General features: G+C 35.5%; 1 protein-coding gene across 2 annotated transcripts in view; it reads left to right on the forward strand.

The window, feature by feature from the left end:
• The window catches only part of HEPACAM2 (HEPACAM family member 2), a 31165-nt gene extending 17444 nt beyond the window's left edge, over window positions 1–13721 (forward strand). The window contains exons 4-9 of one of the 2 annotated variants that reach the window (XM_017870300.1): window positions 2574–2581; window positions 4764–4877; window positions 5078–5115; window positions 6446–6519; window positions 9956–10065; window positions 13046–13721. In XM_017870300.1, the coding sequence (XP_017725789.1) occupies window positions 2574–2581; window positions 4764–4877; window positions 5078–5115; window positions 6446–6519; window positions 9956–10065; window positions 13046–13089 (388 nt within the window). In that variant the 3' untranslated portion in view covers window positions 13090–13721. Of the gene's footprint in view, window positions 1–2573; window positions 2582–4763; window positions 4878–4959; window positions 4985–5077; window positions 5116–6445; window positions 6520–9955; window positions 10070–13045 lie in introns of those variants that run through there. The other variant, XM_017870299.1, reaches the window with a different exon arrangement.
• Window positions 13722–19555: the final 5834 nt, after the last annotated feature.

Here is a 19555-nt window from a genome sequence, read left to right on the forward strand (position 1 = left end):
AATGGAAATCAAATGTACATTTGATTTTATGTATATATAATATTTAATATATATTTAATTGTGCATTATCTGAAAATTCCCTTAGCTAGTTTTGATTTTATTGTCAGATCTAAAATGATGAAATAGAGAATTCACTTGCTAAAAGTGGTGCCCAAATCATATGATATATGTTAAATCTTGTCACTCTATTATTTGGTATTTTTTATCAATTCTTTCTTTTTTTATTATTTCTTATCAATTTTTCTGGGTTTTTTTTTTTTTTTTTTTTTGGTTTTTTTGTTTTTTTTTTTTTTTTTTTTTTTTTTTTTTGCTTTTTTATCACTGTCACTGTCTCAGAAAGCATTCTATTTGCCTTTATCTTATTGACAACCAGAGTGAAGTATGGGTCCTTCTAAATTTATATCTTAGAAATGAAATTGACTAAATTTTGTTGGGCTTCCAAAAGTGCACCTCTAGGATGGTAGAGAATCTGGAATTCTATTATGTAAAGAACAACAAAATGATCTGGGGATGTTGAATCTGAAGAAGAGGATTCTCAGGGGGAGATGTGAGAGTTTCATCAAACAATTAAGATGGCCTCATATACAGAGAGGATTTGATTTTTTGTTGTTGCTTCAAATAGTAGAACTGAGTAGATTTGGGCTTCATTTGGGGGAAGGATTTCTATTTCTTCCATAATGATTAGGCAAGAGTGGTGGAAAGAGCATGGAATTATTGTTAGACCTTGCTAAATTCAAATTTGAGTACTGGAGTCTTAGATTTCCCAACTGTAATATGAAACTAATTATTGTATCGTAGAAGCAGTAAGTGGTAAAACTATTAATTTTGATTAGAATTTTTAATGCCTAAAGTCTAAAAGACAAATAAAAATGTATAACTAGCAAGGAAATAGAGAAGAAAAGATAAATCAAATTCTGATTAATTTAAATTAGGACAAGAAAGAAGAGAGAAAATAAATAAAAGGTAGGAAATATAGAAAAAAATAATAAGATTGTAGATCTACACTGAAATATATTACTAATCATACTAGGTCTTAGTGCGCTAAATATTCCAACTAAAAAACATGTCAAACTGGATACACACCTTATGTATGAAGATACTGAAAGGTTGAAATTAAGTAAATGAACAGATAAATCACACAAAAAAGAAAGCCAGCGTAGCTATATAGCAGGTCTTCTAATAATGTTATTTCATTTCAACATCATTTCCTTATAATATTGATGAGAAAAAGTATCAATTCCCACTGGGGCCACTGTGTGTGTGCAGTTTGCACATTCTTCCCATACCTACACGGGTTTTCTCCAGGTATTCCAGCTTCTTCCCACATCCCAAAGATGTGCACATTCAATGAACTGTCATATCTACATGGTCACTGTCTGAGTTAGTGTGGGTATGTGTGTGAGTGTGCCCTGAAATGGAATGGTACCCTCTCTGGGGCTGGTTCCAGCCTTGTGCCCTGGGTTTCCGGGATAGGCTTCTAGCCACCTGCAAGCCTGAACTAGAATAAGCAGGTTGGAGAATGAATGAATGAATATGAATGATTGTCAAATAAAAATTTATAAAGTCTAGGATAATCATATAAATGCATGACAATAAATGATGTGATATGAAAGTGCTCCACAAGACTACCAGATTTGTGATGTTAGTTTTTGAACTGCATGATGCTAGGAGGTGCTTTTTACAATTTTCACTTTGTAAACATTTATTCCTTGATTTAACCCATTACCACTACCACTGCCATCATTCACGGATTCACCAAAAATGGAGTAAATAATGATCTGACTTGTTTTTATTAATCTTTATTAAATGTATGTATAGCTCACATTTATTTCAGTGTTTGATATTAGAAATGTTTGGGATCTTTATGTAGACCTCTGATATTTTTCTGACCAGAAATATGTTGTAGAGACTTAGCTCTTGTTTATATCAATTAGCCAATGGTAAAATTGGTTTCATTATATGTTGTTTTGCTCAGTCACAGTTTCCAAGAATCAGCTGATGTTAAGTGAGGGCTTATTGTACTGGTATAAGATAAAGTATATAAAAATTAGATGAATTAGATAAATTCTTTAAGACAAGAAGCATTAGGAAGTATACCTAATAAATAGCAAAAATTGACCAAAAAAATCACAAAGTGGGAGATTTTAACATATTTATTTCAGTAACTAATGAAACAGACAAACACTTAGTAGGAATAGAGAAAACCTGCCTCACCTAGTTGAAATAATATAAATACTACATGCAACAACTGCAGAATACACCTTCTTCATATGACTATTTGTATAGTCATTTAAAAAAAATCAACAAACTTCAAAAGATTGCCCTCTAACAAGAATGAAATTAAACTAAAAATTGATAATAGAAACAACACTAGAAAATTCTCAAACTTAAGAAAATTAAGCAACAGACTTCTAAATAACCCATAGGTCAAATAAGAAATTGCAGTGAAAATTAAAAAACATTTTGGACTTAATGATAATGAAATTACTATGTTTTAAAACTCAGAAAAATGTTGCTCTATAATTACATTCCCTACACTTCAGGAAATGAGGGGAAAATAATGGAAATTAAAGTGAAAAGTGTATTGTGTGTGTTTATATGTTGTGTTAAAATAACATATATATGTGCAATTTTTTTGAAGACTTTGTTACTAGCATGCCACGGATATAGGGTCCTATTTACATAACTTTATGTAAACTTCTCTGGCTCCTCCAAGTCATAGAGTATCAGAGCAAGAAGAGAACTTAAATGCCAGTCACTCTTGCCTCCTCATTATACTAATGTGAAAATCAAAACCCTGAGAGTCAAGGGGCTCACCCAAAGTTACATAGCTCTTTAGAGAGAACAATCCCACCAGAGAATAATATCAGAAAAAACTAAGATCTCACAAAGAGACTACCCAAGTGCAAAGTGGTTCCAATCTAAAGGTCAACCTAACAGTGGAAGAATATAAATTATTCTACAACTTAATATGAGGCAAAAGTAATCTAATAAGCTTCATGATGTCCTAGTCTCTATCTAGGATCAATAAATTGTTATTCTAGTTCATTTGAAGCTGCCTTTCATTTATTTCTCCTGCTAAGGTTTGAAACAGTTTAATTTAAAATCTGTTTAAAGGCAATAAGTAGGACACAGCTATTATAATCCCATAGAAGAACATTTTAAGAATGCAATTCTCTGAATGCATGTCAGAAATTTATAAACTCCCCATCAGAAATTGTGAAGATTTTGATAATGAAAACAACCTTGTCAAACTCTTTAGGACTTAAGGGGAATATGGGAATGGTGTTGTATGGGGAAATTAGAAGAGATAACCGATTTCCATGATGTGTTTACTAGATTTTTGCACATATGATCTACACTACATTATTAAAAGATTCCTGTAAAATTAAGAAATGAAAGTATTCTAGGTGGAAAAGCCAAGAAAATTAATGTAGGTTTATACTGAGAGAAAGAAAAGATTAAGGCTTTCCCCCTTATTTTGGCTGTTGGAGATCTCAGCAGAGATTTTATGGTGAAAGATGACACAGTGCAGGCTGGATATTTATTGCAGAGCTGTGTAGCCACCATGGTCTTCACCACACCCAGATTTTCCAGGCTGTTCTCCACTGCTGAACAGAAATGGCATCACATGACTTTCACTCCCATATTAATCCAGACAGAGACAGGCAACTGCCATGATTTATTTCCACACCCATATCTGATTCACATGCTAATATGGAAGACATCTGTTACTTTCATTTGTTGGAGGTTAAAACTACTTCTTATTATATAGATTATATATAGATAGATAGATTAACTAAACATATTATAGCCTGAAGCTGGTGTTAACATAGCCACAGTTAATAAGTTGTGTTGAAATTATATTAAAGGGAGGCATCATTTAGTGTTAAGAGTCTGGGGTAACTTCTGAACTCTACCACTTATAACCCAATTGACTTTGGGCAAGACTCAGCTTCCTCATCTATTGGAAGGGATGATAAAATAATCTCTCTTTTATAGGATTGTTGTAAAGATTCAGTGAGTTAATATGTATCATCCACCCTTAGAACAGAGCCTGACATATTGTAAGCACCCAGCAGATGCTATCAGCACCATATTTTATATAGTGATATTAATAAAGGGAATGACTTATGAAACAAAGTGAATTCTAGTCAAAAGGTGGGACTTTAAATATTTTTTTAAAAATCACACATACATCCTATTTTAAGAATTGATGTTTCTTTTTTTCTTTTAATTTTTTTCATCATTTATGGTAAGAGACATTTCTTTATTGGCCAAAATTACTGAAGTGTGTTTGAAATGAACACCTCCCCTCTCGCACCTTTATTCACATGCCATCTCCCTAGAAAATTCACATACTTGAATTATGCTAAAAAAGCAAAATGGAAGGAAAATGAGAGAACAACTTAGCATTTAGGGATGTAGAGATGATGAGATGAAACAGATCTAAGTTAAGGTGGCAAACATAACTGAGAAGTACGACATGAGATATTTGCTACATCTAATACAACACAATCAGTTTTAACTTGGGCAGTGCACCACATTTCCAATCACAGGTATCCCTAAGGAGTTTAGTGTGTGTTGTAAAATAAGTGCCTTCCTTCCATTTGGTCTCTCTCTCTCTCTGTGTCTCTAATATACATGTTTATATGGTTTTCTTCAATAGTGTCTCATTTAAAATAGGCATTTAAAAGTCAAGTTATATACTGTAGCAATTTATTGCTAAAATATATTTATCTTTTTTTTTAGGACTGGAGAAGCTTGCACAAAAGGAAAATCATTGTCACCTTTAGCAAGTATAACTGGAATATCACTATTTTTGATTATATCCATGTGTCTTCTCTTCCTATGGAAAAAATATCAACCCTACAAAGGTAGGTTAAAATTACAAAAAAAAATTGAAGCTGTATATGTGTACTAAAATAACCTTACCATTTTCTTCTCTCTTGATTTTAGTTATAAAACAGAAACTAGAAGGCAGGTAATGCATCTGTTTCTATGAAAATAGTTCTTTCCTCAGATGCTTTTTCCTCAATTATTATCCCTGACAAAAATACCTATTTTGTCTTTTCAGGCCAGAAACAGAATACAGGAAAGCTCAAACATTTTCAGGTAATGGCCAGGCTGAAAAGGGCTATTATCAGTTTTAATGTATGTTAATTAGTTGTGTTAATATTATATATTATTAATGTAATATAATTAATATGAGCTAAAATTAACATAACAGTCTCTTACCTTTGAGTTAGTGCCTTCACTTTACAAAGTGCTGTCTTCTGTTTTGGTTTTATATAAGTCACACAAGTCTGTATTATCAGCCTGGAAGGCACTCTTAACTCCATTTTACAGTCAAGAGAACTACTCATCAAAGGGATTAAGTCACTTGCCCACAGTCAGTAGGATCAGTGAAATTAGTTCTGCTAATTCATTGATTCTATTATCATTATTTTGAAAATGCCAAAGCGTTCTATCACTTTGTTCATTCCTAAGGTAGGTTTCATGCTGGCAGCTCCATCCCAAAGAGAAGAGGAAAAGGTTTGGCAGGGGCCAGGGTTGCTTCTTTGTCCCCATTGTAACCCTCATTACCATCAATATTGACTGTACTGAGTTATTATAAGTTAACAATGGAGTTTTTGCTCAGGCCACAGAGTCACAGGGAGCCAAGTTGCAGTTTTATATGTGCCACTTTCCCCTCATGTCACCTTAGGAAAATTATTTTTCTTGACCACAACTTCCTCTTCTAAATAATAGGGATTAAAAACTTCCCCCTTAAGGTTGCTATGAGAATTAAATAAAATGAGGTGGAGTGCCTGATATGATGCCTGGATGTGTAATAAATGTGGGCCTTCTTCCTCTTTTCTAGCCCTTCCTGACTTATAAATGACAGAATGTCAGAGCTGGCAAGGGCCCCAGAGGCTATCTCATTCCTCCTAACCACCTCTACCCCATCATTCTGTAGACAATAGTTTATGTGGATTGATATTGTAATGTATTTTACCTTTTATGTATGGGAAGCTTCAGTTAGTTATTTGCTCTGTTTAGTTCTGATGGTCTCTGTTAGGTCTAACGGGGTGCAGTAGATATATGGGTGGATCAAGAGCTGCTGTGACCTTCAGGCTAAAGCCTTGGTGACCATGAGTCTCTGGTAACTGAGAGTTACAAAGGCCAAGCTTGCCCACCTGTGTGTATTTAAAGATACAACAGGCTATTCTCACATCTGGCCTTAAGAATAATTGTTCCAATTCAGTTTCGATTCTCAGCTTCATAAAGAGTGATTTCCAACACTGCTTAATGGCAATACGACTATAGGGATTAGGAAATGTTAAATTCATTTTGTACCTATACCATTTAAAGCAGACAATAAAGATAAGTTTTACAAAGTTTTAAAAAAACAACAGCAAATCAAGGCATTTGGTTTGTAAGTAGTATTTGTTTTACATTTCAGGCCATGAAGATGCTCTGGATGACTTCGGAATATATGAATTTGTTGCTTTTCCAGATACTTCTGGTGTTTCCAGGGTTGGTTTTCCTAGTGGCTGATTAACCAAGAAGTAGAATTCTGCTTCACCAGAGGTGTAAGCAGCATTCGTTTAAGCACTGGGCAGTGTGATCAAATGGCTGCGTTACCCATTACTGCATTAAGCAGTGTTGACTTACTCCATAATGAATGGCATTGCCAGATTTGGGGAGCTAAAGCATCTTACTTCACCTTTATAAGTAAAGCTAACACAAATAAGGAAGTTATGCTAATTCATAAATAGTCTTTACCTGGTAATCTCAGTGAAGAGAGAACTAACTAGGTTGAAAGTCAGGAGAACTGAATAAATAGACTGGGCACGGTGGCTCACATCTGCAATCCTAGGGCTTTGGGAGGCTGAGATGGAAGGATCGCTTGAGCCCAGGAGTTTGACATCAGCCTGGGCAGAGACCCCATCCCAACAAATATTTTAAAATTAGCCAAGCATGGTTGCGCATGCCTCTCGTCCCAGCTTCTCGGGAGACCAAAGCAGGAGGATCACTGAGCCCAGGAGTTCAAGGCTACAGTGAGCTGTGATCACACTACCGCACTCCAGCCTGGGCAACAGAGTGAGACCCTGTCTCAAATAAATAAATACTGAATAAACAGAGGATCAGGAGACCCTGATTTAAGTCATTCTGCATCACTTGGGTGACTGCAACCCATCACTTTACTGAACTCTCTCTGTTCCTCAGTTTTCCCTTTATTGCCCCCTCATATCTTTTGACAACTTTGAAAGACAATTGATCACACTCTTAAAGATAACTCATGCTTCAGAAGGAAGTTACCATATAGGCCCAAAGTATGCAAGTATACATCTTTATTATTGCCCTAAAGGTGCATGATGGCAAGGGAGCTTTCTTATAGTTGAAGTCATTTCAGTCTGGGAAAAAAAAAAAAAAAAAAAAAAGGTTTTAAAGCAATCAGTTTTGCTTAAGACATGCAGAATGTTTCTCTGAGCAAATCAGACTATTAACACTTTTACAGATTTGTATAGAACCAAGTTTTCCTCTGCTTCCTTATTCTGCTATGAGAGTCCATTTAAGGAAGGGCATCATAAAAACAGATTACTTGCTTCCAGTCATTCTCATTTCCATTTGTTAAAAGGACTATTTGCCACTAGGGAATGGTGACTTCTCTTGTTCAGAGGATTCTGTCAATGTATAAGGTTCATCCAGTAAGCCTCCTGACCACAGACTTTATTTGAGAAATGTCATGTGAGTAATGGAGAGGGACTGATTGGATTTCATCCTCCCTAAGGGTGAGTCGGTAACAGTCACAGATGAAGGGAAGAACTGCCCTGCAAAGGCTTTGCAATACCCTATTCAATCTCAGGCAGGATTGGCTTACCTTCACTTCCACAACCGAAAGACAAAAACAAATATTTGACGGATCAGTTATTTCAAACAGCTTCTCACGATGGCAGAAAGCACCACTCTGAGGTGTGGCTTCGAATTGGAGAGCAGGAAACTGAACAGCTAAAGTTTATAATTGAATTTTGAATAAGGAGTTTCAGTTTTTATATGTAAAATAATACACGCTTTTTATTCCTAGGAATTCACTGGAAAGGAGTGAGATTTATATAAGAAATTTTAAATCTTACCATGTGATTAATCACTACTCAATTTTGGAGTTTTACTGGGAGAACCTCAATTGGCTCAAAATATTACAGCCCTGAAGAACTTGAGGCAGAGAAATAGGGGCTTTAATTACATAGTGGAAGCCCGGCTTATTTCTGTCGGAAACAGAATAACTTGATTTGAAGCCATGCCCATCTTCAAAGCTGAAAGCTCCTGAGGAATCTGCTGAGGTTCTTAATTGGCCATCACAGGTGCTTTGGGGAAGAAGTGAGAAATCAAGACCAACAACCAAAGGATGAGGATGAGGACGGGGACATGAGGAGGAGACTCTGCATGAGAAGCCAGAATGGCAGCTGTGTGGGAAGATTAGCAGCCAAATGCAATGGCCTTTAGAGGAAAAGGAAAGTGATAATAGAACCAAGATCTCAAAACTGAAGTTGAGAAGCGAAATAAATTATTAAGTTCTTGAGCTTTTTAAAATCAAAATAAGCTAGGGGCCACGGTGTGTACCTGTAGTCCCGGCTGTTCAGGAAGCTGAGATAGGAGGATCAGTTGAACCCAGGAGTTCAAGACCAACCTGAGTAACATAGCGAGACCCTGACTCAAAAAAAGATAATCAAAATAATCTCTTGGCATATTGTGTGGTATGTACACAAATGGATTACTTCTGTCTCTACCCATTGTACATTTCACTGTCCATTTAGCACCTCTTTCAGGAGTTAGACAGAAAACAACTGCATTAAGTGAGCAAGTTTATTATTTAACAGTTCTAATATTAGGTTAGGTGAGTAAGTTGGTGATCATCAATAGATTGCTTTTACCATAGCCCCTGAATACCTTCATACAAAAAATATCAAGAGCTGATCTCAAGGATAGGTTGTAAACCAAACTTTCCTTGACACAAAAATGACAGGACAAATCACATATACTAAGGCTTCATGTGAGAGCTATAGCAAGTGGAATGGAAATTAGTAGTTTCTAGAAAAACAAAAAGCTAAGATGTTCTGCTAAAACCTAGCAGGTCAAATTAACATGAGATAGGGAACTCTTCAGAGTTATCAAGACCAAAGAGCCCTCGAGGTGGAGCTGTATAAATATGAAAGACTGAAAGTGGACAGAAGTAGGATTAAAATAGGAAGCATTTGGGATGGGGAGGAAAATTAGACTTTGGCTAAATAATTGGGAGGGAGTGTTCACAAGAAAAAGGAAGTTATGAAATATAAGGAATGGGAATTAATAAAACACAAATACCACTTTCAATAAAAATATCTGTTGGTTTTACCAGCCATAAATACACTATTCTTTCCACATTCACCCAAGCATTTAGTTTTTACAGTCCATTACTACATTTAAACCAAAATATTTTCCTTTGAGTGTTCCACATTCCTTGGTACTGTCTTTACGTATTTGCAATAGGATGAGGGATTTGGGCTGTATATTGTTCTTGCTTTTAAGCCACCCTTGTGCACATAATTGGCAAATAGTGTCAAAAGGGTAACTGAGGTATAGAAAAGATAATAATATGTGCTATCTAAGATGTCCTGACATCTTCTTTTGCTATTTTTTTCTTTCTATAATATTTCCTTTCCAGCACTGCCACCTTTCTTCTTAAATGAAGAAAAAAGCCATAGCTTTGTCAAGCTATCCTTCTTCTGACCTTATAGCTATGCTGCTGCACAAACTGCTGTAGGGTAAGTGCAGTAAAGTGTAGCAAGGAGGATGTCAGCCTTCTAGGGAAGATAAATAGTTCTAATTCTCTAATCATCACTACTGCCAGTTGTTTTCAACTATGCAGCATAGTGGAAAAACTATTTACTAGTATTGAGATACTCTATTTTTAATGTGCCACATTTTCTAGATCCCAAGCAGATCTGTTCCGGTCTCTGATGGTGTATCGGGACAAGATTTGCACAGTACAATATATGAAGTTATTCAGCACATCCCTGCCCAGCAGCAAGACCAGCCAGAGTAAGTATGAATCTGCATTTGATGGTGCTATGGAGAGGCTAAGCATTTAGCTTTTGCTTTCCCCAGAATTGATTAAAAGGCACAGAAGAAAAATACCAAAACAAGAAATTACAGCTTCTGTACATTTGAGCACACTTCCCCACCTGAACATAATTTTGAGAAACAAAACAGGCAAGCACACAAATATCTTCTAGGGTCATGCACTCGGGCCAGTGGACTAGATACAAAACTCTAGAATCAACTTCCTCTTGTGTACATTTCTTTCTCACAATATTTCCCCAAGGAATCCACATCTGGGTATGAAAGGAATGTTCATGCCAATTCTGTAGCCATTTTAATGATTACTTAATGATTTTCCAGTGGCTATGGTAGTTTTAGAGCCATGATGATTTGTCACTAAAAATAGGACCAGTAAAATAAAAGCTTACAGAGGATCCACAGCACAGTGAGCACCAATGCCCATCCTCCTATTCAAAGTAGCCTATTCCCAAGTGAGTGGAACCCCCTTGAGGACTGGCCTCTCACCCATAGAGGACAAAACCTGTACTGAGAACAAAGCTAGGAACCTATTTATCCAGTTAAGCTCAAGGTTGTCACTAAGAAGTCTCCCTTTCCTCCCTGCCATGGAGAAATAAAGCCTACAATCTTTTGAAATAATAAGACGAATTTCTCTTTTTTGTGGGCTGTAGCGGCCTGCAGGCATAACTGCCACAGATCATCTTCCATCATTTCTTTGTCATTTATTGACTTTGAAAAGAACATCAATAACCACATACAGAAACTTCCCCTCTGGCAAAAGAAACAGTTCCAGCAAAGTAATTCATGCACACTTCTGGGTAAATACCAAAAATAACAGCTAGGAGTGAACAAATCCATGGGAAATTATCTTATGGGGAGGAAACCTAGTCCTGGGGGAACTGTGCATCATTTAAGGTCTAAATAAGTGACAACATACTTCAGAGAACCTCATCAGAGAAAATTTACCTAGAGTCACATGAATAAGGAACAGACTCTGATGGAGCTAGAAACTTCTAGTTTGAAAAAAAATGTTGTAAAGCATTGCATTATCAATCTAGTAGAACACAAGAGTAGGATATTATTACATGATATTTTAAGAATAAAAACACTCTAAAATGATACCTAATTCTCTTTACCATCTATAATAGAAAACTAGGGGAAGTTTGTTTGCTGTTAAATATAAGGCATTGAAATAATTTTGAGATTATGTCTCCTTTCTAAGATTTAATCTAATTAAAATTTGTATCCTATTTAAATTCATTTGTTTTTCTATATATCCTTTCTTCTAACTATCAATTTTTCACTTTAGAATGTAAACAAACCAAATGACAACTTGGGGTTTATCTTTTAAGGTTCTCAAGAACGAAATAAATTTGAAGTCAAAATTGTGAATATGGCAGCTACAATTTCAGAACACAAAATAAAGTGATTGGGTTGTTTTCCATGTCAAAAAACTGGTTCTCAAAAAAAGAACGCCCTTTGAAATGAGATGACTTTTAGACACTAGCAAAATCTTTTGACTTTCTTAAGAACATAAAAGTTTATTTCATAAATAAGATTTGAGAATTGAAAACAAAGCAGAAATGTTCTTTTTCAGGCATTCAAAACTGCTATTCAAAAGGTATTCAAAACTGCTATTAGGACATGCTCCTCCAAAAGGCAGTCACCCTCAAGACCCCAGTTCATGCTACCAGCCCAATCTGAGTGACATCTCCACCTCCCACAGACTCTCTCGTCTCACCTTCTTGTCTTCTCAATCTTTTTTTGTGTTTGTTAGTTTATCTGCGTACGTCTTTGTCTTCCAGTGGCTCTCTCTTCCTTTACCTTCATCCTTTGAATCCCTCCTTTTCTGAGTCTACCCTTCTCTTTTCTTCTCTTTTTCCATAACTGTCTCCCTTATCCGTAATATCCTTCTTAAAATTTTCCTCCTCTGTCTTCTAACATTATCTAAATGGGGAGCCAATATTTTTTAAACTGTTATTTTATTTGAATTCAGATTTATATTACTTACTCTAATTTTTTAAATAAATAAACGAAATGCCTCCTTTTTCCTTATCAGAAACTAGTTTGTACTTATTTTACTTATAATCAATTCACAAACATTTCCAGGACGTTTACTATGTGCTAGAGCAAGACATTAAATAAGACTCAATTTTTTAAAGATTTCATAGTTTAGTGGGCTGCTGCTTAATTATTTTAACTAAAGATGAGTGATTCTTAGTAAAATAAATAATTCTCAGTAGCATAAATGCCACCTATAGATGCAGAGAGCATTTTTCTTTCCTGATTACCTATGGTTTTATTCTCCTCTAGGTCCAATTAAATTCAAAGATCAGCTTCATGAGTAATGCATTATTATAGGTGGTTGGTGAAACTCTCCCATCTCTTATTCCCAATGTGAATGTGCCAGCTCTGGGGAAAGAATCTTAACTTCACTGCTTTCTTTTATTTGGCAGTCACTTCTGAGCAGGAAAGACAGCCAAACAATTTTATTCCTTGGCTCTTAGACTGTTCTAACAGTGTTATTTTCTTTACTTCATGTGTCTATTACCTAATTGGACTGCTGTTTAACAAATTGGTAAACTGGTTTGTGTTCATATTCTAGTACTCAGCCCAATTATTTATTTATTGAACTTATGGCTGGATGTATTTCAATATTGTCTATTGACCTCATTAAATGCTCTTGGTAGGGTTTATATTGAACCCAAGACCGATGTTAGTATATTGAAAACAGGACATTCAAGTTAAGTAAACCTTTAGTTTCAAAAGTAAATTACCTACAAAATTTAATAATTGCTTACTCTTATATTTATTTGTTGATAAATGTAAGTTTCTTGAGCTAGCTCAAAATATTGATCTAATTTGTAGCCCTGGAAAGGAATAAAAGAATTTAAGGTTCTTTTACCTGCAGACCTGAAAAATCTATAGAACTGTTTACATGTTTTGTATATCTCTTCACTAGGTGAACTCTCATGGGCTAAACAGCACATTAGAGTGAAATTCTGAAGAAATATTTTAAGGAAAAACAGTGGAAAAGTATATTAATCTGGAATCAGTGAAGAAACCAAGACCAACACATCTTACTCATTACTCCTTTACATGCAGAATAGAGGCATTTATGCAAATTGAACTGCAGGTTTTTCAGCATATACACAATGTCTTGTGCAACAGAAAAACATGTTGGGGAAATATTCCTCAGTGGGCAGTCTTTCTCATGCTGATGAGAATGAAAATGACAGGGGTTTCCTCTTTCATTTGGTACGAAATATCTCTGCAAAGCTCAATTAGTTCCACTCTATACTTCCACTGTCATCAACACTGAGACTATCCTGTCTCACCTACAAATGTGGAAACTTTACATTGTTAGATTTTCAGCAGACTTTGTTTTATTAAATTTTATTAGTGTTAGGAATCCTAAATATATGTTTCAATTTTATTTCTAAATTTCTATCTTGTTATTTGTACAACAAAGTAATAAGGATGGTTGTCACAAAACAAAACTATGCTTTCTCTTTTTTTTCAATCACCAGTAGTATTTTGAGAAGATTTGTAAACACTTAAGGAAATGACTATTAAAGTCTTATTTTATTTTTTTCACGGAAAGATGCATTCAAATAAATTATTCTGTTTTGCTTTTATGTGGTCTTAATTCTTTGTCTTATAGAGTAAAATATTACACAAAATCGAATTGTAAACATTGCTTTTTTAAATCCTTACTTCCCAATGTGCAATCAAGTCTAGATCATAGGGAATTATAAAATAAACATCTTGCTCTCTAATGGCCTATTATTTTAAATAGAAGAAAGGAGAAGAAACGGAAGTCCTTAAAAATAGAAATTGCTGTTTCCTAAAGTTTTTAAGCAAGCCCTGTGGGCCCTAACATTTGCCCCGTCTGCTTGCCATTTCTTCATAGAGAGCACATGATGAAACGAAGAAAATTAGACTTTAAGTCCCACGACTCCTTTCTGGTCCTCTCTCTCTACTACCCTTATATATTGTTCTGTTGGAAAAGTCCATCAGTTCTACCACAACTATTTTCTACATTTAGTAAAAAAAAAAAAAAAAAAAAAACTACTATATCTGATTAGAAAAGAAATTCATGCCCCTTGTAAAAATATATGTATACTTGGAAATGCAGAAGACTCACCATAAAACAATTAAAATCACTTGTATTCTTACTCCTCTGTTAGCATTTCCCCCAGATTAGTTATGTACATATTCATTCATGCTCCTTCCAATTCCAGAAGAGATTCATGGTAGCTTATATAAATGCATAAAATCACAAGATAAAATATGCCCAAAAAGTAAAGTTAGTAAGGAAAACAGGATGAAGGAACAACAAGACACAAAGCAAAAGCAGTAAGAGATTAAGAACCAATGTGATGAGGTCCCCTTCATCTGTGAGTATTGTTTCACACGACCAAGATCATGTGCCATATACAGGTATATATCTAAAGAGGGGTTTCTAAGCTGAATGCAATTTGTAAGTAGCAGAGCCAAAAAAAGGTTGCAATCCTATTGCAGGGCCAGAAGAAAGTAAGTCAGCCATCCACCGCAGCTCCATCTGTCTCTCCCTTTCTTTCTCAGTCTTGTGCCCACCCACCCCCACTTCCTTGGGGGGTGTTCTCTTTGCTGATGCATCTCTTATTTGGAGGCCAGACACTAACTACAATGAACTGCAGCTATATCTCTGTCTTCCCCTTCCTAAACCCAATTCTGAAACACTTTAATCCACAGACAATCTTCAACAGCCCTTTCTGAAAAGATAATAATACATTCACACGATTCACAAATCAAAACTCTATTTTAAAAAATAAAAAAAATAAAAAAAAAACCGTGCACTGAGGTCATTGTGTTTGTTAGTTTTGGGGTTTGGTTTGGCTATTTTGTGTATACCTCCAGAGTTTCTCACCACAAACCAAGGAAAATACAAATATATATTCTTATTTTTTCAAACTCACTTTTCAATTACTTGTAATTCCTCTCATTTCTCTATCTCTCTCTCACACACAAAAATACACGGACTCCCTTAGCGCATGGTTCCACTCAAAGCGGCAAGGAATTGCTGAAAGCAGAAATGTGAAAGGATCTAGAATCCAATTAACTTTTGCTGTCATTGGTGTGTAACACCGGATGACTCACTGGTTTTTTAGTAAATGAGGATGAAAGTTTCATAAATTAATCAAGGTTTCCAAGGGAAGTGATGAACCAAAACCCAGATGTTCACCTAATTAACAAATTAATCTTTAAAAGCCAGCCTAAAGTTCTTTCCTCATTACTAAACAGAATCGTAGCTAGTGTTAGTTTTTAACTTTATATTACCACTTCTAACTTGGAATAGAATCAAATTCCTGATGCTTATTATTTTTAAAGAGTATATAGTCTACTGATAGATTTTTATACAAAAAATTAAAATACCTACTACTAAAATATAGTTTTCCTTGGTTTTCTGACGTGTCCTTCCATGTTAATAAGACAATTTCAGTTAAACTGCAATACAGTCTCAGACATCAAGGTCCATATGATCCTTCAGTTCCACTAGAGCATGTACATGAAAAGTGTTCTTAAAATAATAAAATTGAGTGATAACACATTACGTAGCATATAGGTGGCTATTTCCCTACATTTTACTTAAAATTTATTTTTCAAAAGTTATTTTCTGCTTCTTCCTTGCTATATATAACCATGTATATTCCTATATCATTCTTACATAGTCCTCTAAAGTTCGTGTTCAAATATACATTAATATGGATGTTTTAGTTTCACAAAGAAATAGGAAAGCAAAACTATCTTCCTCATGGACACAGAAATCAGACACAGCATTTTTGGATTTAACAGTGTTACTTTCCTTCCTTCTCATCTCCTAGATACACTGTTTATTGTGATTACCATATTAAGCTTGAAGTTTATTCAACTTTCACATCCATGACTTATTTTGATCTTCACAAGAACCCTGTGAGTTAGAACCAGTATACCCACTTTACAGATGGAGAAACCAAAACTCTGGGAGTTGAACGACTTTCCTAAAGTCACCAAACGAATGAATGGCAGAGATGATTTTTGAACTACATCTCTGGCTCCATATCCAAGGTCTATTCCAATGCACCAATGATTTCTCTGGGCATGGCACCCTGGAATGGAGCAAACACAAATGTGTCTTGTCAGCCTTACCTTGGGAACTTCATTAGTTTCAAGTATTATTGAGCTCCCAGCAGAGTTTATTTACTTGTTTGTTGATTCTTGGCCAAGAATTTTCTCATTTGTATATGCTCCTAGGGAAGATGACAGCTCAATTGCTTGCCATCAATAGGGCATAAACTGGAAGAATGTTTTCACACTTGTGAAAATCCCCAGCAGAATCCCACCTTAGGTTTATGACAGAAGCTCTCTGAGCCTCTGAGTCTTTGGAGATCAATCAATGAGCCTCATCGCATTCATCCCAGCACACACACTTTAGAACACAGACAATGCACGGTTTTTTTAATTGTACTGAGCTGAATTGCCTGCCCTCTTTGTATTTAATAAAGACACCATCTATAGGAGGCAAATACATTACTGTATTTTCAATAACCAAGTTTCTTTGAATTTGTCCCCTAGAGGCACTTAAATTTAACTTTGGGAGCTATTTTTCCTTGCAGTTCACTGAGACTCTACCAAAATGTTTTGTCCTTCAGAAACCAGAGAGTCACAGAGTGGGATTATATAAAATTTGATTCTCATTATGTGTAAAATGATTCATATTTTCTGATTCACAGTTCACAGATAACTAGACATTTTACAGAGGAGGAAACTGACTCAGACTTTCAGGCCCTCGGTTTCCCCATCAAAACATGAAGAGGCTGAACTAGGCAACCTCCACCCTGCTTTGATTTTCCCAAAAGTGACATTCTCCAAGCAGGTCGGGTCCTCTGCAATTCTCTCATTACACCTGTATCGAAACCCTTACCATGCTACTATAATTATACTGTGAACCAAGCATGTAAAGAGCTAATTATAATACTGTGTTCTAAATGCAATAGTAGAAGTATGTAAAAATGCAGAGACACCACAGAAGAAAGAGTGATTAATTCTTTTTGGCAGCATCCAATAAGCATTCTTACAGCATATTAGGTTTTGGTGGGTGAAAGGAACACACCAACTTTAGAGGAAAGGGCATTCCAGGAGCTAACATTGAGTAAGATTTGTAATATATGAGGAATGAGTATGACAAGTATAGTCATGCAAAACAAAAAACATGAATGATCCAGGAGGGTATACTTAGTAAAATTATAAAACATGCCCAGTCCTTGAGAAATTGAAATCTCATTAGAAATTTCTGTTACGTTTAATAAACTCTTGTTAACTATATTTCACAGGCCATAAGATAGAGAATAAATAAATATAACTCAGTCTTTATATTCTAAGAGCTTGCAGTCTTGTCAAAGAAGGAGATACAATAAATTTAATAATAATACTAGTACATACTAAATGCAACATGGTACACCATTAAGAAAGAAGAACAAAAAGCATACTATGGAAGCTTAGATGAGGGCATCAAATTGAGTCTAGGGTATTCAAAGAAGGCTTCCTGGAAGAAGCTGAGCTAAATCTCAAAGGACGAGAAGGAGTTAGCCAAGTGAAGAAATGTGAGGAAAGCATTTCAGGCAGAGATAACTGCTTGGGCAAAGGCATAGAGGCAAGAAACAGCCTGGTCTATGTGAAGAACTGTAAGCAGTGCAGTAATAATGAGAGAATAAGACAGGGAATGGTCAAGGCAAGTACTGATGAGAGAAGAAGCTAGTATACTGTACTTCCCCATTACACTCATCACGAGGGTGATCATTTGCTTAGTGTCTGTCTTCCTCACTAGACTGTAAGCTCCCAAAGTCAGGGAAGGCAGGGAACAACATCTGCCTATATTCCCAATGATTATCATATCTCAGCAATCAAGAAATATTTGAGGATAAAAATGAATGAATAAGAGTACATGGACAAAGGTCAGATCATGCATGAACCTGAGTGTTCAGTTAAGAAACTTGGATTTATTCTCTAAGTAATGAGACATCAGAGCAGGTGAGCAATCACATCAGATTTCTGCTTCAGATAGATCACCCTACATAAACTTGGAAATGGATTTTGTAGGATGAAGCTGAGACTAGATAAATAATTAGGGAAGATATTACTATCATCAAGATGAGGATGTAGCGTTGGATGGACTATAGGGTGGAAGTCTTAGAGATAAAACTTGTAGGGACCCAGTTATTGGATATGGGACATCAAATACAGGTAAGAGTCATAAAGAACACTTGTGTTTCTGTCTTGAGAGCTTGATGATGCCATCACACAAGATGGGAAGTGCTTGTGAAACAACATGTTTAAAAGGGGGGAAGTGATGGGTTCAGAACTAGGTAAGGTTAGGATTAGTTTAGGATTACAAATAGAAATGTCCGATAGACAGTTGTATATCCAAGAGGGACATTCAGGGAGAGGTCTGGGTTTAACAAATAAATCTGGACCACATATCACAATGCCTTTGACAGAGAATAACAAAAAACTCAGATTAAAAGGACTTAATGAATAATTTATTGTCTCAAATGACAGAAGTTCAAAGGTCAGGTAAATTCCCAGGATTGGTTAATTTAATGACTCAACAATGTCATCAAGAATCCAAGTTCTTTTTCATCTTCTACTCTTCTCTCATGGTTACAGGATGGATGTAGCAATTCCAGAAGTGATATAAACATGCCGCACCATCCAGAAAATGGAAAAAGCCACTTTGTGTGCTACTTCCTTGGGTGTGAGGAAAACTTTCCCAGAAGCCTCTACTAGAATTCCAGTAGTGTTTCCTTGGCCATACATGTTACATGCCCTTCCCTAAAGGAATTATTGGCAAGAGGAGTGGGATTACCTTGATTAAAACAATACTCAGAATTTACTTCCCTGGATATGGTAGGGAAGACAACACCTTCTGAAGCATGTGAGTGGTTGGAGAAACAATGAATATCTGATTAAAATTGAATTTTGTATGGAATGAGGAACAGGTGGAAGTGGATGTCAGAAGATGAGATAGAAAGCAAATAAAGGGGGAAATGCCCTTGGAAACACCAACTTCAGGAGATGCCATCACCATTATGGAGATGCCAGGAAAGGTTAAGAAACAGCAGTTAAAGAAGCAAAAGGTGAACTTGGAAATAAACTTTAAAGAGAAAAGTTGAATATGAATTTTATTGTTGTATGTCCATAAATATCTGTTAAGAAGGGTGGGTGACCCTATATATTCTGGTTCCAGATCAGGAAGATTCTCGTGTCTACAATGACCACCTAAAACCATTTTCTTAGACAATTCTATTTTAGTGAAATTTTATTAAGTTAATTAACATATATTTACTGAAATATTTCAATGAAATTTAATTTTTAACTATATGATTTTGCACATTAAGAAATCTACCAACTGCAAATCCTGATTCTTACTTTCAAACAAGCCCTTAGTCTT

This window comes from Rhinopithecus bieti, unplaced genomic scaffold (assembly GCF_001698545.2).
Source record: "Rhinopithecus bieti isolate Rb0 unplaced genomic scaffold, ASM169854v2 scaffold_5191, whole genome shotgun sequence".
Lineage (NCBI taxonomy): Eukaryota > Metazoa > Chordata > Mammalia > Primates > Cercopithecidae > Rhinopithecus > Rhinopithecus bieti.